The sequence below is a fragment of the Cephus cinctus genome, unplaced genomic scaffold, assembly GCF_000341935.2.
Source record: "Cephus cinctus unplaced genomic scaffold, Ccin1 Ccin1_scaffold1038, whole genome shotgun sequence".
Classification (NCBI taxonomy): domain Eukaryota; kingdom Metazoa; phylum Arthropoda; class Insecta; order Hymenoptera; family Cephidae; genus Cephus; species Cephus cinctus.
In genome coordinates this window covers 32,303-45,661 of record NW_014333571.1, presented here as the reverse complement: position 1 = coordinate 45,661, position 13,359 = coordinate 32,303, and the positions used below count along the sequence as shown (strand labels likewise).

Here is a 13,359-nt window from a genome sequence, read left to right as displayed (position 1 = left end):
GCGTTTTGACCTGCTGCGTTTCTGGTTTCTCAAGTGGGTCGACCTTGTTCAGAATCCGGTAGGACGGTTGGATAGAAATATAAAATTCAAACGAAGGTTCATACCGTGTAAGCTCTGTACACGTGCATATAGGATTATGAAACACTACCATACGTAGTTACATGTATACCTGCCCTTGAGAAACATCCCAACTACGCTGCTCCATTCTTCTCCTTTCATTAGATTTATTTTCAAGAGTTCAGATGCCCTGCTGCTACTATTCAGCAAGGAATTTCTGAAGGGACTTATTTTTCTGGTATTATTTCCATCCTCTACCTATACAATATATTCCTTTTTGATATAATACAATGAGATCAATATATAGCCTTTCTTTACTTCTTTTTACTCACTCCGTGTTATAATAGTGGATCCTGTAACACTGGAATGGCTTTGCCCTTCGGAACATTTATCCCCATCTTTATATTTTAAACAGCAGACGAAATAAGGTCAAACAGTTACCACGTCCTTCCGTCTGTACCGACTGAAAATATGCGGTTCAGTGCTGTTAGCCATTCTTTTTTGCGTCTTTATGTTGTAAGTACATTGATTTATAACTAACAGGAGGTACAAGACAAGGATATAATCAATTTGAATAAAATATTTGCGTAAATTGGCAACCATAATATATAGGACTTTTCATTTTATCGTTTTTAAGTGCTCCCAAGCATTATAGGTGTGTTCGAAAATGAGCCGAGAGCGCTCAGAGTATCGTTGTTTCTCTGTTTACTGAATGCATTTGATCGAGACACAACGATGCTCTCAGCGTTTTTGTCTCATTTTTGAACACACCTATGATGCTCCGGAGCACTTAAATACACTAGAACGAATATGCCTTATATTTGAACAACACCTTTCTCCTCCTTAGCAATTTATGTTTTGTTTTAATACAATATATTACAAGCATTACAGTTAATAATTTGTATTACTTTAATAACGTATATCTAATAAATAACTTCAGATTGACTGATTAAGCAATGATATGCGGTTCATTTATGACAGTGTTTTTGACTTTATCATTTTTTCGTAGTTTGTGGGACCACGGAGTAAATTATATAATAGATATATACATACATATATATATCTGGTCGCATGGCGTGGCTGCTACGCAGTACATTTATCGAGCTCAAGGATTCGAGACGACCGAAAAAGAAAAAGTATAATGGTAGCGCAGATGGCCGGATCCGTATAGAAGCGGCACTATACACGGAGAACTGGAATTTTTAAGAAAGGATATCCTGCATCAGTATTTTATACATTGACAGATAATTTAACTTTACAACCGTACATTGGGGTACAAACGTACCCTATGCGAATTTTCTATTTCACTCCGCAGGTAACAGTCGACATTTTCAGTTCAATTTAAATGATTTTTTCAATTTTTATTTTTTAAAATTGACTTTGTTTTACACCATTCTCTTCTTTATTAAGAACGAAGAAATTATTCATAATTTCACCCTATTATCCAATGTAGAAAATGTTTTGCACTAAAGAAACAAGTGGTAAACGTTTGATAAATGAATTAACACGACGGATTTAATGTTAAACAGAATAATAATATCGTTGAATATGATTATTAAATTCGCTAAATCGTAATGTTAATAATTAACATGATGTGATAAGCAATCAGGTAGAGTTCCTAAAAAGAATATTAAAGATAATTGTCAAGATTGGAGATACACTCGTGTCAAATTTATTTTGATTATAATTAGCAATTGATATAAGTAGCATTTTTATTTTATCAGTACTCTTTCGTATTTTAATAGATAGGCAATATATTTATATACAAAGATAATTAGATAGAAGTTGGGAATCTTCGAAAACAACATTCTAACATTATGTACCACGCCGGTTGTAGCTCACGTGAATTGTTGATTCAAGTGGTTAATGGGCAATGGAAAAAGAAATTACAAGGTAAAAGCCACGTAACGAATAAGAATATTGTGAACCTATGACTTTTTGCAAGTATATCCGTGACCTAATTTATAAATAATGTCATTTATGAAGCTTACGTCATATCCTGCCTAAATATATTTGAAGATTTTACCATTTTCGTAACCGTAACGTCACATCTCAAAATGGATCCTTTTTTACATAAATGAATTTCCCTTGGAGCAGAAATTTGCATCTGTAACGTATGCTTCAATTATTACAAGGTGTAAAGAATTCGTTACTACGAAACTGATACGTATATTAGATATATACTGTGTTAATTAAGTCAGTACGATGTTCCAAAATATTGATAAAAAAATATACAGATTTCTGGTTAAATTTTCTTGTTGCTATTTGATAAAGTAGTCTTATCATTTCCTATAAGTTTATATAACAGAATATAACAGCCGTAACAAAATAGAACCACGAAATACAGATATACACATTTGGTCAATAATCTACTGCGGAGTTGCCGCTGTATCGATCGGCCGGCACGGCAGGCTGCAACGTAGAATATTCCAGAAGCCGGTAGAAGCGTTAGAAATACTCATCGTATTCACCCAATTGAGAAAATACACTAAAATGAAAAGAAATATAAAAATTCAAAGGATATCTTCAAAAACATCTGATTTCCATGGCTTTAATGTTTTAGAATATGTAATAATACCTCCAATATTGTTCCAGATATTATGAAGATGAATATCAAGAAGGTTCTAGAAAACTGTGGAAAAGTGGGCTTGAATCAGGTTCTAGGTTAAATAATCACATGATATAATTTGAGATCATTTTTCATGGCACAGTTTCATGTTTGCACGCAACGGTCGTTCACCCAAAATATTCTGTTGCATAAATGCGCACTTTCTTACTACTATACTGGCTGAGTTGTTTACGTTCCGTATCGACAAAGCCGGTTGGAGATACGGTGGACGTGCCGGGACGAGAGGAACGGGTAAAGTTAGGTTTGGGTATGGGGGAAAGGTTGTGCGAACGTGCCAGAATCCTCGTTTTCCCGTCTTGGATCAATACTAAGTGTTTCGTTAATAACTGACGAACAACATCAAATTGTTAATCGAACGTTATATGATATTGAAGAGGAATATTTTCTGTATTTGGTTAAGCCATTGGTGACTTGTTACTCTGGATTTTAAACAAGAAAATCATGTAAAAAGGCTGATGCGCAGTAGTGGGAAGGGTCTGCAGGGCGACGCAGCGAATGTTCCAGACTGCGTCACAGCCGCTTATAAAAGGAGCGGTGCCCGGCGTCTCGGCGCATTCGTAAACAAACTTTCATTCCGTTTGGAGGTCCGAAGAACACCGGAAGTCCCTTTTCAAGCCTTCGTGCATCGAGGACGTCGTTACGTCGCATGTGTCTTTCTACCTGGTGAAGATGTAGACACACAACGAGAGCAGCACGGAGTGGCCGCTTACCGTATGTATTTTTTTTTCGAAATATTTCTATTCTGTATCTCTGTAGATTTTATTTCGTCAATTGCCGTCGACTGCTTCTTTAAATTTGTATCTCCACGGATCCCTGATGCATCTCTGTCATTGTTATTTACTAATTTTGATGGATTGGGTATAGAGGTAGTTGACTTAAACTGCCAATTGATATTCTTGAATTCTTTAACATTTTTGCAATTTACGTGATTACTTGTAAGATGTTTTGTAAATGTTTTTATTATTAATTTTATTTGTTATAAAAAGAGGACGTTCACATATACGAGCCCTGGAAAAGAGCGGGTACGTTTATTTTTTGAGAATGAGCAATAATTTGTGTAATTTATTGCTGAGTCTCAAGGTCACGTATCAGAGCAGGTACAGGACACAATTATAAATAATTAATGTTTAAAATTCGAGCAATTCTGGTACTCATATTAAAATGAAATCATAATTCCTTCCATGTTATTTTCTCGTTGCATCTATGCAACAAAAGATTTTTTAATTGTCGCTCTTTTTCTGTTCGTCCTCGGATTTTGCTGCTGGTACTCCAGTTTTGACGATATTGACAACTCTCTCGGTTCCAGCTGGCGTTGAAGACTGAAACATTTTAATACATAAAAATTGTTAGTTAGCAGAATAAAATTAACCGGTGGGTTATTTGTATTTTTTTTTAGAGCACCCTATGGGGTCGTTGCTAAAACAATCCGTTCACAACCGTGTCTGATGTGGTTGGAGTATGGATTTTGAAGAACGCGAGAAAAAAAATAGGTAAGCCAGCCGCTCAAATAATAGATTCAAAAGAAAACCATATTCATATAATAACATTGGGTAACAAAAGTAAAAAAATATAATTTCGTACAGAATCAAAGCTGTACGCGTGATTAATGGTGTCGCTACATGCTGTATTAAAACAATTTTAATAATTTTCCATATATATATTTTTTTTACTACTAACGTTGCGAATATACATATCTTTTATCACTCCCAGAAATGAATTTTCACGCTTCAAAAACACACAAAAGTGTTGTATGTCGTCATTAGTTAATTCAATTTAAAACAGTCAAGTAGCGCCACCGTAGCATTACACAAAATCCCAAAAAAAGAATCATTCGTTGAAACATAAACATAAGCAGTGCTTAACAAAATGTGACGATTTATCAATAATTAAAAAAGTTTCTTTTTGTGGTTTAGAGCGCTTTAGAGTACGATCGAGATTTGTCCTTGGCAACGTCACTCTCTGAAACAAAATCTGTCTCAAGAGACATACAAAGAGACAAAAGAATACAAATAGAGGCACAAGGCGAGAGTCTTCGCCCGTGGATTGGAATAAGAAGGCAGAGAATCGAGCAAAAAAGCAAAGGAGCGTTACTTGTCTATCCATTCGCGACTTTTCGCGAGCGAATCACCGAGAGGATAGGCAAAATTCCGAGAGGGTTGTTGGATTTGACGCAGGCAGTACCTTTTTCGGTGCTGTAATAGTTAGAACGCCGTCCGAGGACAGGCTCGAGGTAACATTTTCCACATCGTGAGACGAGGGCAGGACGTATCTTCTGACGAAGTGTCTGCTGATATAGCCGTGTTCGTCTTGCTTCTCTTCGTGTTTGGCCTCGACGATCACGTTATTGTCGACCGTCTTCACCGTGATCTCCTCCGGTGAGAATTGCTGAACATCCAGTATCACCTGTAAGCGTAAAATTTATTTGACTTGAAGCTCCAGTTGCATAATTACTTTTCTTAACTACTCAACCGATAACCACCGTATACATCTACTTCTACGTATGACTTGTACTTGGCAAAAAAATCCTGTTAATACTGAAATTCTCATCAAGAGTAAAAAGAAGCTTCTGTCAAAACTTAAAACACACTGATCCACTCAGTGTGTGACTTAAATTGAGAAAAAATCTCTGAAGGTTATTGGTTCTAAGTCAGCTTCTATATCTATTATAAGACAATAGCTAGTTACTAGCAAACTTAAATAACTTGGCACTGATTACACTCTGCTGATTTTGCGTTGTTACCCTCCTCAGGGGGAACAAGCAAGTAAACTTGTGGCAAAGCCGTATTTTTCATTAATTATATTATTGCGTGAAGTGAGAGTGGAGAGAATTTAGTTTTTAGATTGATATCCAGCGCCCTAGGTAGGTTCCTCTGAAAGATGTAAAGACTAGTCACGTTTATCCAAACTATTTTCAAAAGTTCTTTTCTACCGCGCTTTATGTAACACTCTTCGGTCTTCTTGATTTTTGTAATAGTACAAAAGTTAACCGGAAAAATGTAGCTCTCGGGCGCACCTACTTGTGTGAGACAAAGTTCTTTCGTACAAGACGCGCGTTTACATACAAGTAGGTGGTAATGAATTTGCACGATCGAAAAAAAACAGATCGTTGTGCAACCGCAAAAACGTATAAAATGAGCTTTATCGACTCGTGCCCCGTTGCAGAATCGCGTTAACCGGATGTGGCTGTTCCGTGCCGTGTCAGTTTGATATCATTATCCAAACAGGAGAACACCGTGCTGTTTAGTAGTTAACGTAAAATAACAGCAGAAAAGGCAAGGCAAACGGATCTTGTGATTAATTTATCGCGCTCCTCGATGTAGAGGACGTTAATTGTATAGCTGTACATAAAGCAAAGTTTATACTGATCGCTCTCGTTAAGATAAAAAAAATTGAAAGGATTTATTTTTCTATACATATATTTGGAGCACGAACGAAGGTGTGTAGCGCGACGGGCGGCGCCCCGACGCGTGGGGGCGTTGTTACGCCCAATTCCTGTCCATCGTTCTCTCTTCTCGATAAGACTGAGTTCCAGACATATTTTTTAATCGGCAATTCCGTTACCCCATAAACCTATTCGCAAAGGAACTTTTCACATCTGAAGGCCCTTCTTAATTTATGCATTTTCGAAATCACATTAGGCCCGTGATTCTTTGGTATCGTAGCACATAAACCGAGCATTTGACATGTTTATTTATCACTAAAAGAAACAAGAAAAAACACTGGAAAATTGTGTAGTCGAAAAAGATAAATAGAACACGTTGGGGGGGGGGAGAGGGTCGGGAGGATCGAAGGCGAGAAGGGATGGTGGAGTAGATCAGTTCCTTTTCGAGATTTGTATTTAACAGGGGAAAAAGTTTCTCGGATATTTTCGGATAATTTCTTGTGGCTATTTCTGGCTGCAGTGGGAGGACAGGCAAATCCAAAAATAATTCGTACACTTCACTAGCTGCGAACGCGCAGCTGAGTCACGTATTATAAACGTGTGCTACGATGCTCGAAAATAATCGACTTCCAAAATTTTTGCAGTGCGGGCCTTCTGGTGTTCTCATTTTTTAGAAAATTTGTTTTTGGAAATTTTGAACAAATTTCTTTTGGTTTCAAACGATCAATGGCACTTTGGATGTATGCCGATCCAGAATTTAGTTTGTCTCTTGATTTAAGAGTCACGGTTATGCGTTGAGTACACTAGACTCGATTCTTTTTTTTTTTAACAAGAGTTTGAGTTTTTGTTTTTTTAGTATTTTTTTTTTTTTTAATACGAATGCGCCCGCTTAACATAACTTTTGCCTTTGCGTTGCCAAGAGCCCATCGATCGCCCTGAATCGCAGATTTCACGTGAATCCAAAGGTGTAATATTATATGGTGTTAGATAGCGTGTGAGAATCGTAGATGCTTCGGCGCCTAATCGAAAGAGTTGTACCAGAGGGAGAGTGTTTACTCAGGCTTTTATTTTTGTGTGACTGCGTGCGTGCATTTAAAGATCAACTAGCAGCTCGCGATAATAGCTAATGCTTAGGGATTTCAAACGTACGAAAACGATAAAAAGAATCGTGCCAAACATCAATAAGACAAATCCAAAGAGCACGCACGATTTTTGAAAAGGTGAAAAAAAAAAGAGAAAAGTTTAAGATCCGATACCTTTACTGTTGGGAGGTAGTGCGTTTGATATATCTGGGAGATTTACGTGTTTAGAGATTTTCTCATAAGACGGTGGCTGTTAGTTTGCTAACGATTACTAAGTTACATTAGTCTATATAGTGAGAAATATCGAGATACATAAAAGGAAAGTAATAATAATCGATTTTAAATTAAGGCACGTTTTATCCAGTGTAAAATAGTTTATCGATATTTATACGAGACATTAACGAGAACCTGCAACCGCTTCTCTGAAATTTAAAAAAAAAAGTATTTTCAAATTTTCGTCTTTCCAAATATTCTGTGTCTTGGGTCATCGACGTCTTGGAGTTCGTTTTAAATATTTTTTTGACTTAACGTAATATTAACATCGTGTTATCCATCGTGCCCTTCTGGTACTGGCCAGTGAAGTGAAAGAGTTACTGATATTTTAATTACTCTCCGAATTTTTTATTAAGTACATCACATTTTTTGTCTGTTTCTACTACGATATAGTATTTGATAATTTGTTGCATCACTCAATTTTTTCCTGTGTAATTTAACAATTTCCATCTAGTTTTTCACTTAATTATTATTAGCTAGAGACGAGCAACGACTATCCCACAAGTTTTCACAATTTTGTGATACTTGCGAGATAGCCGTTGCTCGTCTACGGTGCTGAATTTCTTTTTGAGGAAATAACGTTTACAGTGGGAAAGGATATTTCGATTAAAAATTAATAATAAAAGCAGTATAAATTGTTCTCTAGTTAGTTTTGACTGAGGTCACGACATAATACTTTCGATTAGCGTTCCTGTTTTTACTACAATAAAAATGCAAATTTGCCCCATGAGATAAAGAGAGCAGACATCACTTGAATTTATATAAAAGTTCTGAATATTCTTAAATTTCAAAAACAACATCGTATAATATCCTATCATATTTGCGCGTTTCACGAATCGTATGAAATGTGTTGCGAGTAGTTTGAATATCATTGTCAAGAGGTTGGTTTTTACCCGAATTTGAAAAAGCGTAAAAAAAGCATATCTTAAAAAAAGAGGGGAAAAGGTAGCAATTACTCTACTGGCATTTCAACAAGGGAATACTTGAAATTCATTTGAGTAGAAGGTGGTAGTAAAAGGAATAGATTCAGCGAGACACTAGGGGTCTAACAAGGGTCAAGAGTTCAGCCTCGCGAACAACCCTCGTCTTTTCCATGGCAGCCCAACTCCGCGCCATGGAAAAGACGACGGTTGTTCGTTGTAAAGAAATACAATCAACAAAAATAAAAAAAAGTTTTCAACATTCTCACAAAACTTTGTCCCAAAAGAAACAAACTCTAACCTCAAAACAACGCAATGCGATACACGTTACAATTTTCTATACAAATCCCACGCAGACCCACTACAAAGAACGATGTCCCTACAAGATAAAGTAATAAAATTCTTGTATAGCCCATCAACCCAGTACCAACAAAGCAAAGTAACGCAAAATATATCCCCAACTTCATAGCAGAGAGTAGAGCAATTAGAGATTCGTCCAACAAAAGCAACGTGGTGCAATAATAACACAATGAAAATCCGCATTAAGCTTACCTGAAATTTATCCTTGTCAGCCTGAACTGTACTTGCACCCCCAGAATTCTGACGCACCACGTTCCTCCAGGGTCGGTAGTATCCACTGTTGCCAAATGCCGATCTTGGTCGGTTCAAGCTCAAGCTCGAGAGTCCTGATAGAAGATCGTCACGATTCAGACCGCTGCCAAAGTGCTGATCAATGAGTCGTGAGGTAGGTCGATCGAAGTCGTCCCACCATTCGCGATACATGAGAGGTACGACGGACATCTGTCACGAGGAGAATGAGAGATACATTGTGAAAGAAAAAAGCAGTCCAAGTGAATAATTTTAATTGACGAGTCATTTTCATTGTGGTGATTTTTCGAGGAGAGATTGATAAATGCGAGGAATGGTTAAAAGAGGGATTAAAACAAAAAAAAATTTAAAAAAAATAAAAAAATCTTTAGGGCGTGTCGAGAAAGCGCTTTTGTGTATACCACGACTGACTACCGTAGGAAGAGTGTAACTTTTAGTAGCGGTATTTAAAGGTATACTATGGGTGCGTAGACTTATGCTTAGGTTATACCTAATATGCTAGGATTGTATGTGCTAATTTTTTAAAGTTATTCTGTACGGCTCTAGTAACAGTAACAGGCGGGAAATTTAAAAATGGCTCATTGAAAGGATTTTCTTCCTTTTCTCTTCCGATTTGAATATCTCAGTGTTTTTTCACGGATTACCGTTTCTTAGAATCGTATTATTCGGAATTGTTCAACGGTCACTATTCACGAGCGATCCCTTCCGGTGAGCCAAAGTTTAGATACAGTCAGGTTCCGAGCGGAGGTAATAATATTCGAGGCGTCTTTGTAACTCGCACAATTAGATTATACGGTGTTTTTGGCGTAGGCTATGTAATCTCGACGTATAGTTTCGCATAGGTATTTTCTTAGCGTTAGGGTATTTTTTGTCCTTTCAAATCCCATATTAACCACGCGATTTTTCTCACCCCTATACGTATAACGTAGAATCGAAAATTGGTGACAAGACATCAAAATTAATTAGTAACGAGCTCAAATTATGCAACAAATTTTTACCTTGCAATTGGCATTGTGACGTGTGATAGCGATTTTTTGAAATCAAAACAGAACAAGGATCGACAAACCGGGGTAATGATAATTGCCTGCCATGTCGATAAACGCGAATCGAGATGCTTTTTTTGATAATTGGACAAACGCAATGAAAATTGAATTTTTAACCATGAAAAAATCAAATCTCACCTCACTTCATTATTTTTAGGTTAATCGTTTAAAGATCTAATTCTTGCAGAACACAGAACGTTAAAATTTATCTCACCAGTGTCCACTTAATATCTTGTAGTGCGTAACATAAATTGAGGTTAACGCTTGAGACAAGGAATAGCTAGGAATAAAAGCGTGATCATCGGCGTGGAATATCGTGAGTTCTAGCAAGGAACGAAAACAAAAAAATCGCGGAATACAAATAATACCGTAGCGATCCGTGCGCACCAGTAGACACTTTACAGTTCCTTGTCTAATATCTATATATCTTCTTAAACGTCCCACTAATTACACTACGTTAAGTTAGATTAGGGTCAAAAGTGTCGGAGATTTAAGGTCGGTCAGGTTTAAGCACATTGTACCTAATACTAAGCGCGTTTAACGGTTTTTGGAATTAATATGTATGCACAAAGTCGGGTCTGAATTGAAAATCACAAACAACGAGAAAGGATCGAATGAAAAGAAATTGACAGAAGAAAAATTTATTGAGCCAGTTTCTCCATGCACGAGATATATTGACGTTTGACACGCGGGCGCGCACGTATTTACGACATTGCTATCAATAGAAAAAAGTAGGCTTAAACATCAAGTCAGGGAATAAAGTTAAACGAGACGCGAGGTTTATTGAATACGTAATGTTAGTGGAGTGATAAGGCCTTTTTTATCACGTATAACGATAATACCAGTTAGATTTATCGATTATAGGGATAAGATAGGGTTTCGCGTAAACCTTCTATCGTATTGATACGTTAAATAATGTTAAAGTCAGGAAAAATGCACTCGTCACGCAAAACTCTGTTATACGTAAGTGTAATATCTGTAACTGTTTATAAACGTACGGTGAACGATGGCTGCGGTCTTTAAGCTCTTTGGATCTTGACGAAATAAAAATTTCAGGACTTTAGGCTTGTAAAAGCTCTCTCTATGCTCTGATAGAAATCGCGAATGTTCCTCGAGTTTAAATAGACGACGTAGGCGTCCCGAGGAGGATCTTCCCCTTCCACCGTTAAAATTGACGGTTGGCAGTCCCCCCTCGCCCCCTTGAACCCCCCTCTCTTACAAACCCTTATTCTTTCGTCACTTATACCCCACGCACAAATCTTACTATACTCGTCCAAAAATATCCTGTGGACTTCATTCGGCGCTGCGAGTCACCTCTAGTGTACTTATGATTCTTGGCGTCCTGACGCTCTTCGAACCCCGAGGTATTTTACGTTTGCTGAATCACACCTGGGGAACGTTGAGTTGCGATCTTGAATATCTACTGGATGTTGGGAAATTTGTATGCGGGCGGTTTTTATGCGTGGGATGTTATCGCATTGAAATATCAATTTCGAAACGTTCGGTTGGCTTTGAGAAAAGGTTAGGAAATTTCGAGGGACGGATTTTTTGGAGTATAAACGAACTTTGATACGATCCATTGTATCACAGTGTGGGACAAGTAATGAAGTTACGTCTTTCTTCCATTTCATCGTGTTGATCGCTGAAGAATTTTATGCTTGGAAAGGAAGATTAACTTGCTTGAATTGCCAGTTGCTGATTAATATTTCACTTTTGACCTGTTGACGTTAAACGACGTCCTTTATATTGTGAGTGCTTTGCCTTTAAGAGCTGAAGAATGTTCGTAGGAACAACAGTCTGAGTAAGCGAAGAGGGAGGGAGGGCACGTTTATGATTAACGATGACAGAATATTCTTAGGGCTCGATTTGATTATTTGAAAGAAAGGCAAAAAGCATCCGAGAACCTTGAAACACCATGGAAAAGCGGTGCAGGTTGGGGTAGGATGTATATCATAAGGTTTTGTGTACTTTTCTTAGCTATGAGAGTCGCAAAAAAAAAATTAAAAAAAGAACAAAAAAATATATATCCACATACATCATTCGCTATGCTGTATAACCTTACTTTTAGAGGCAGGTATAACGTATGGGATAACTCTTGCAAACAATGCCTTTTGAATTATTCTAACATCCGTAAATATTATCTTGAACGTCACGCAAGACTTTTTCCAATTTTTACTACACTCTCTGACCCTATCTTTTTACATATATATTTTACACATACAATTTTACATATAATATATGCTGAAGCCCCCCAAAAGATGACCCAGTACGAATTTTCATATGCTTTTTTAGAAATGTATGGTATTTTGATTATCTATTTTTTTAAATTTTAACTATCACCTTTCTACCCTTATCTATGGTATATACATATTCAATGGACCTCTAACTGAGCGAATAAAATTGAAGTACAGTTTTTAGACGTCTTTAACATATTGAATTATATATTGCTCAGATTTCTCTTCAATCATATCACGATGTAATATCGTAGATTCACATTAACAAGTGTAATACCAATTATTCGTTGCGTTTACCAGAAACCCAATTATAGTTTTAGTATTAAGTTACATAACCATAATAAGGAGATAAGTAATATTATGCGGCATTATAGTTTGTAAAACGTAGCGGTACGAAAGGGTAGGCCTTAAAACGTTTAACAATCGATGATCGCTTCACGGAAGTATTATTATAATTTAATGGCAATGGCATATAAATCAAGCTTTTTACTCGAATTAATTAATTACAGTATAATAATTAATTGACTGTATAACGAAAAAAAAAACTTGGAAATATTCGATAATACTAAGTCTACTGGATAAAACGATGTGTAGTTTTCGATTATTGTACTCTTTTTAGAGAAAAAAAATGGATACTCAAATTTTAATTCATTATCTCTCAATAATATGTGTAGGTAATGGTGGATTTGATCTGATCTGGATTTATTAACATCGTATATATATGTATTACATATGTCCCCTGTGTAACTTAGTAACGTTCGTTGATATGGTGTTTGCATTGTATGATGAATATAACTATATGGTACTTTTGTATTTTTTACGTAAAAAACATCCCCGTTATTATTATTATTCCTTCTGTACGTGTAGTTGTTCACAGCAATATAAGCATACTCTAGATTATCAGCGCTAGTGGTGCCATTTATCGATGACATTACTCGACAATACAATCTTTTTAGTTAACCCCTTCTGTTTTTCCAATATACTATTTTGAAAGTAAGGAGTAAAGAGAAAGTAAGTTCTCCGCGTCTCACGATACCATGTAAAACTCTAGGACACATCTATATAGATATATAGCAAGGAAATATTGGCTTAAAAGGAAACAATAAAGTTGTGAAATCTGATGAATGATA

At 36.5% G+C, this 13,359-nt stretch overlaps 1 protein-coding gene and 1 long non-coding RNA gene across 2 annotated transcripts; one reads left to right on the top strand and one right to left on the bottom strand.

Moving 5' to 3' along the window:
* Positions 1–3,226: 3,226 nt before the first annotated feature.
* LOC107271751 lies at positions 3,227–13,359 on the top strand. Its single transcript, XR_001538734.2, has 3 exons — positions 3,227–3,397; positions 4,083–4,176; positions 4,600–13,359. It is a non-coding gene; the product is annotated as an uncharacterized LOC107271751 (long non-coding RNA).
* Positions 3,627–11,130, bottom strand: LOC107271749 (protein lethal(2)essential for life). Its single transcript, XM_015748129.2, has 4 exons — positions 10,994–11,130; positions 8,896–9,144; positions 4,868–5,089; positions 3,627–4,005 (listed from the first exon to the last, which is right to left on the bottom strand). Exons 2-4 carry the CDS (start codon positions 9,142–9,144, stop codon positions 3,907–3,909), a joined length of 570 nt encoding a protein of 189 aa, XP_015603615.1. The 5' UTR covers positions 10,994–11,130; the 3' UTR covers positions 3,627–3,906.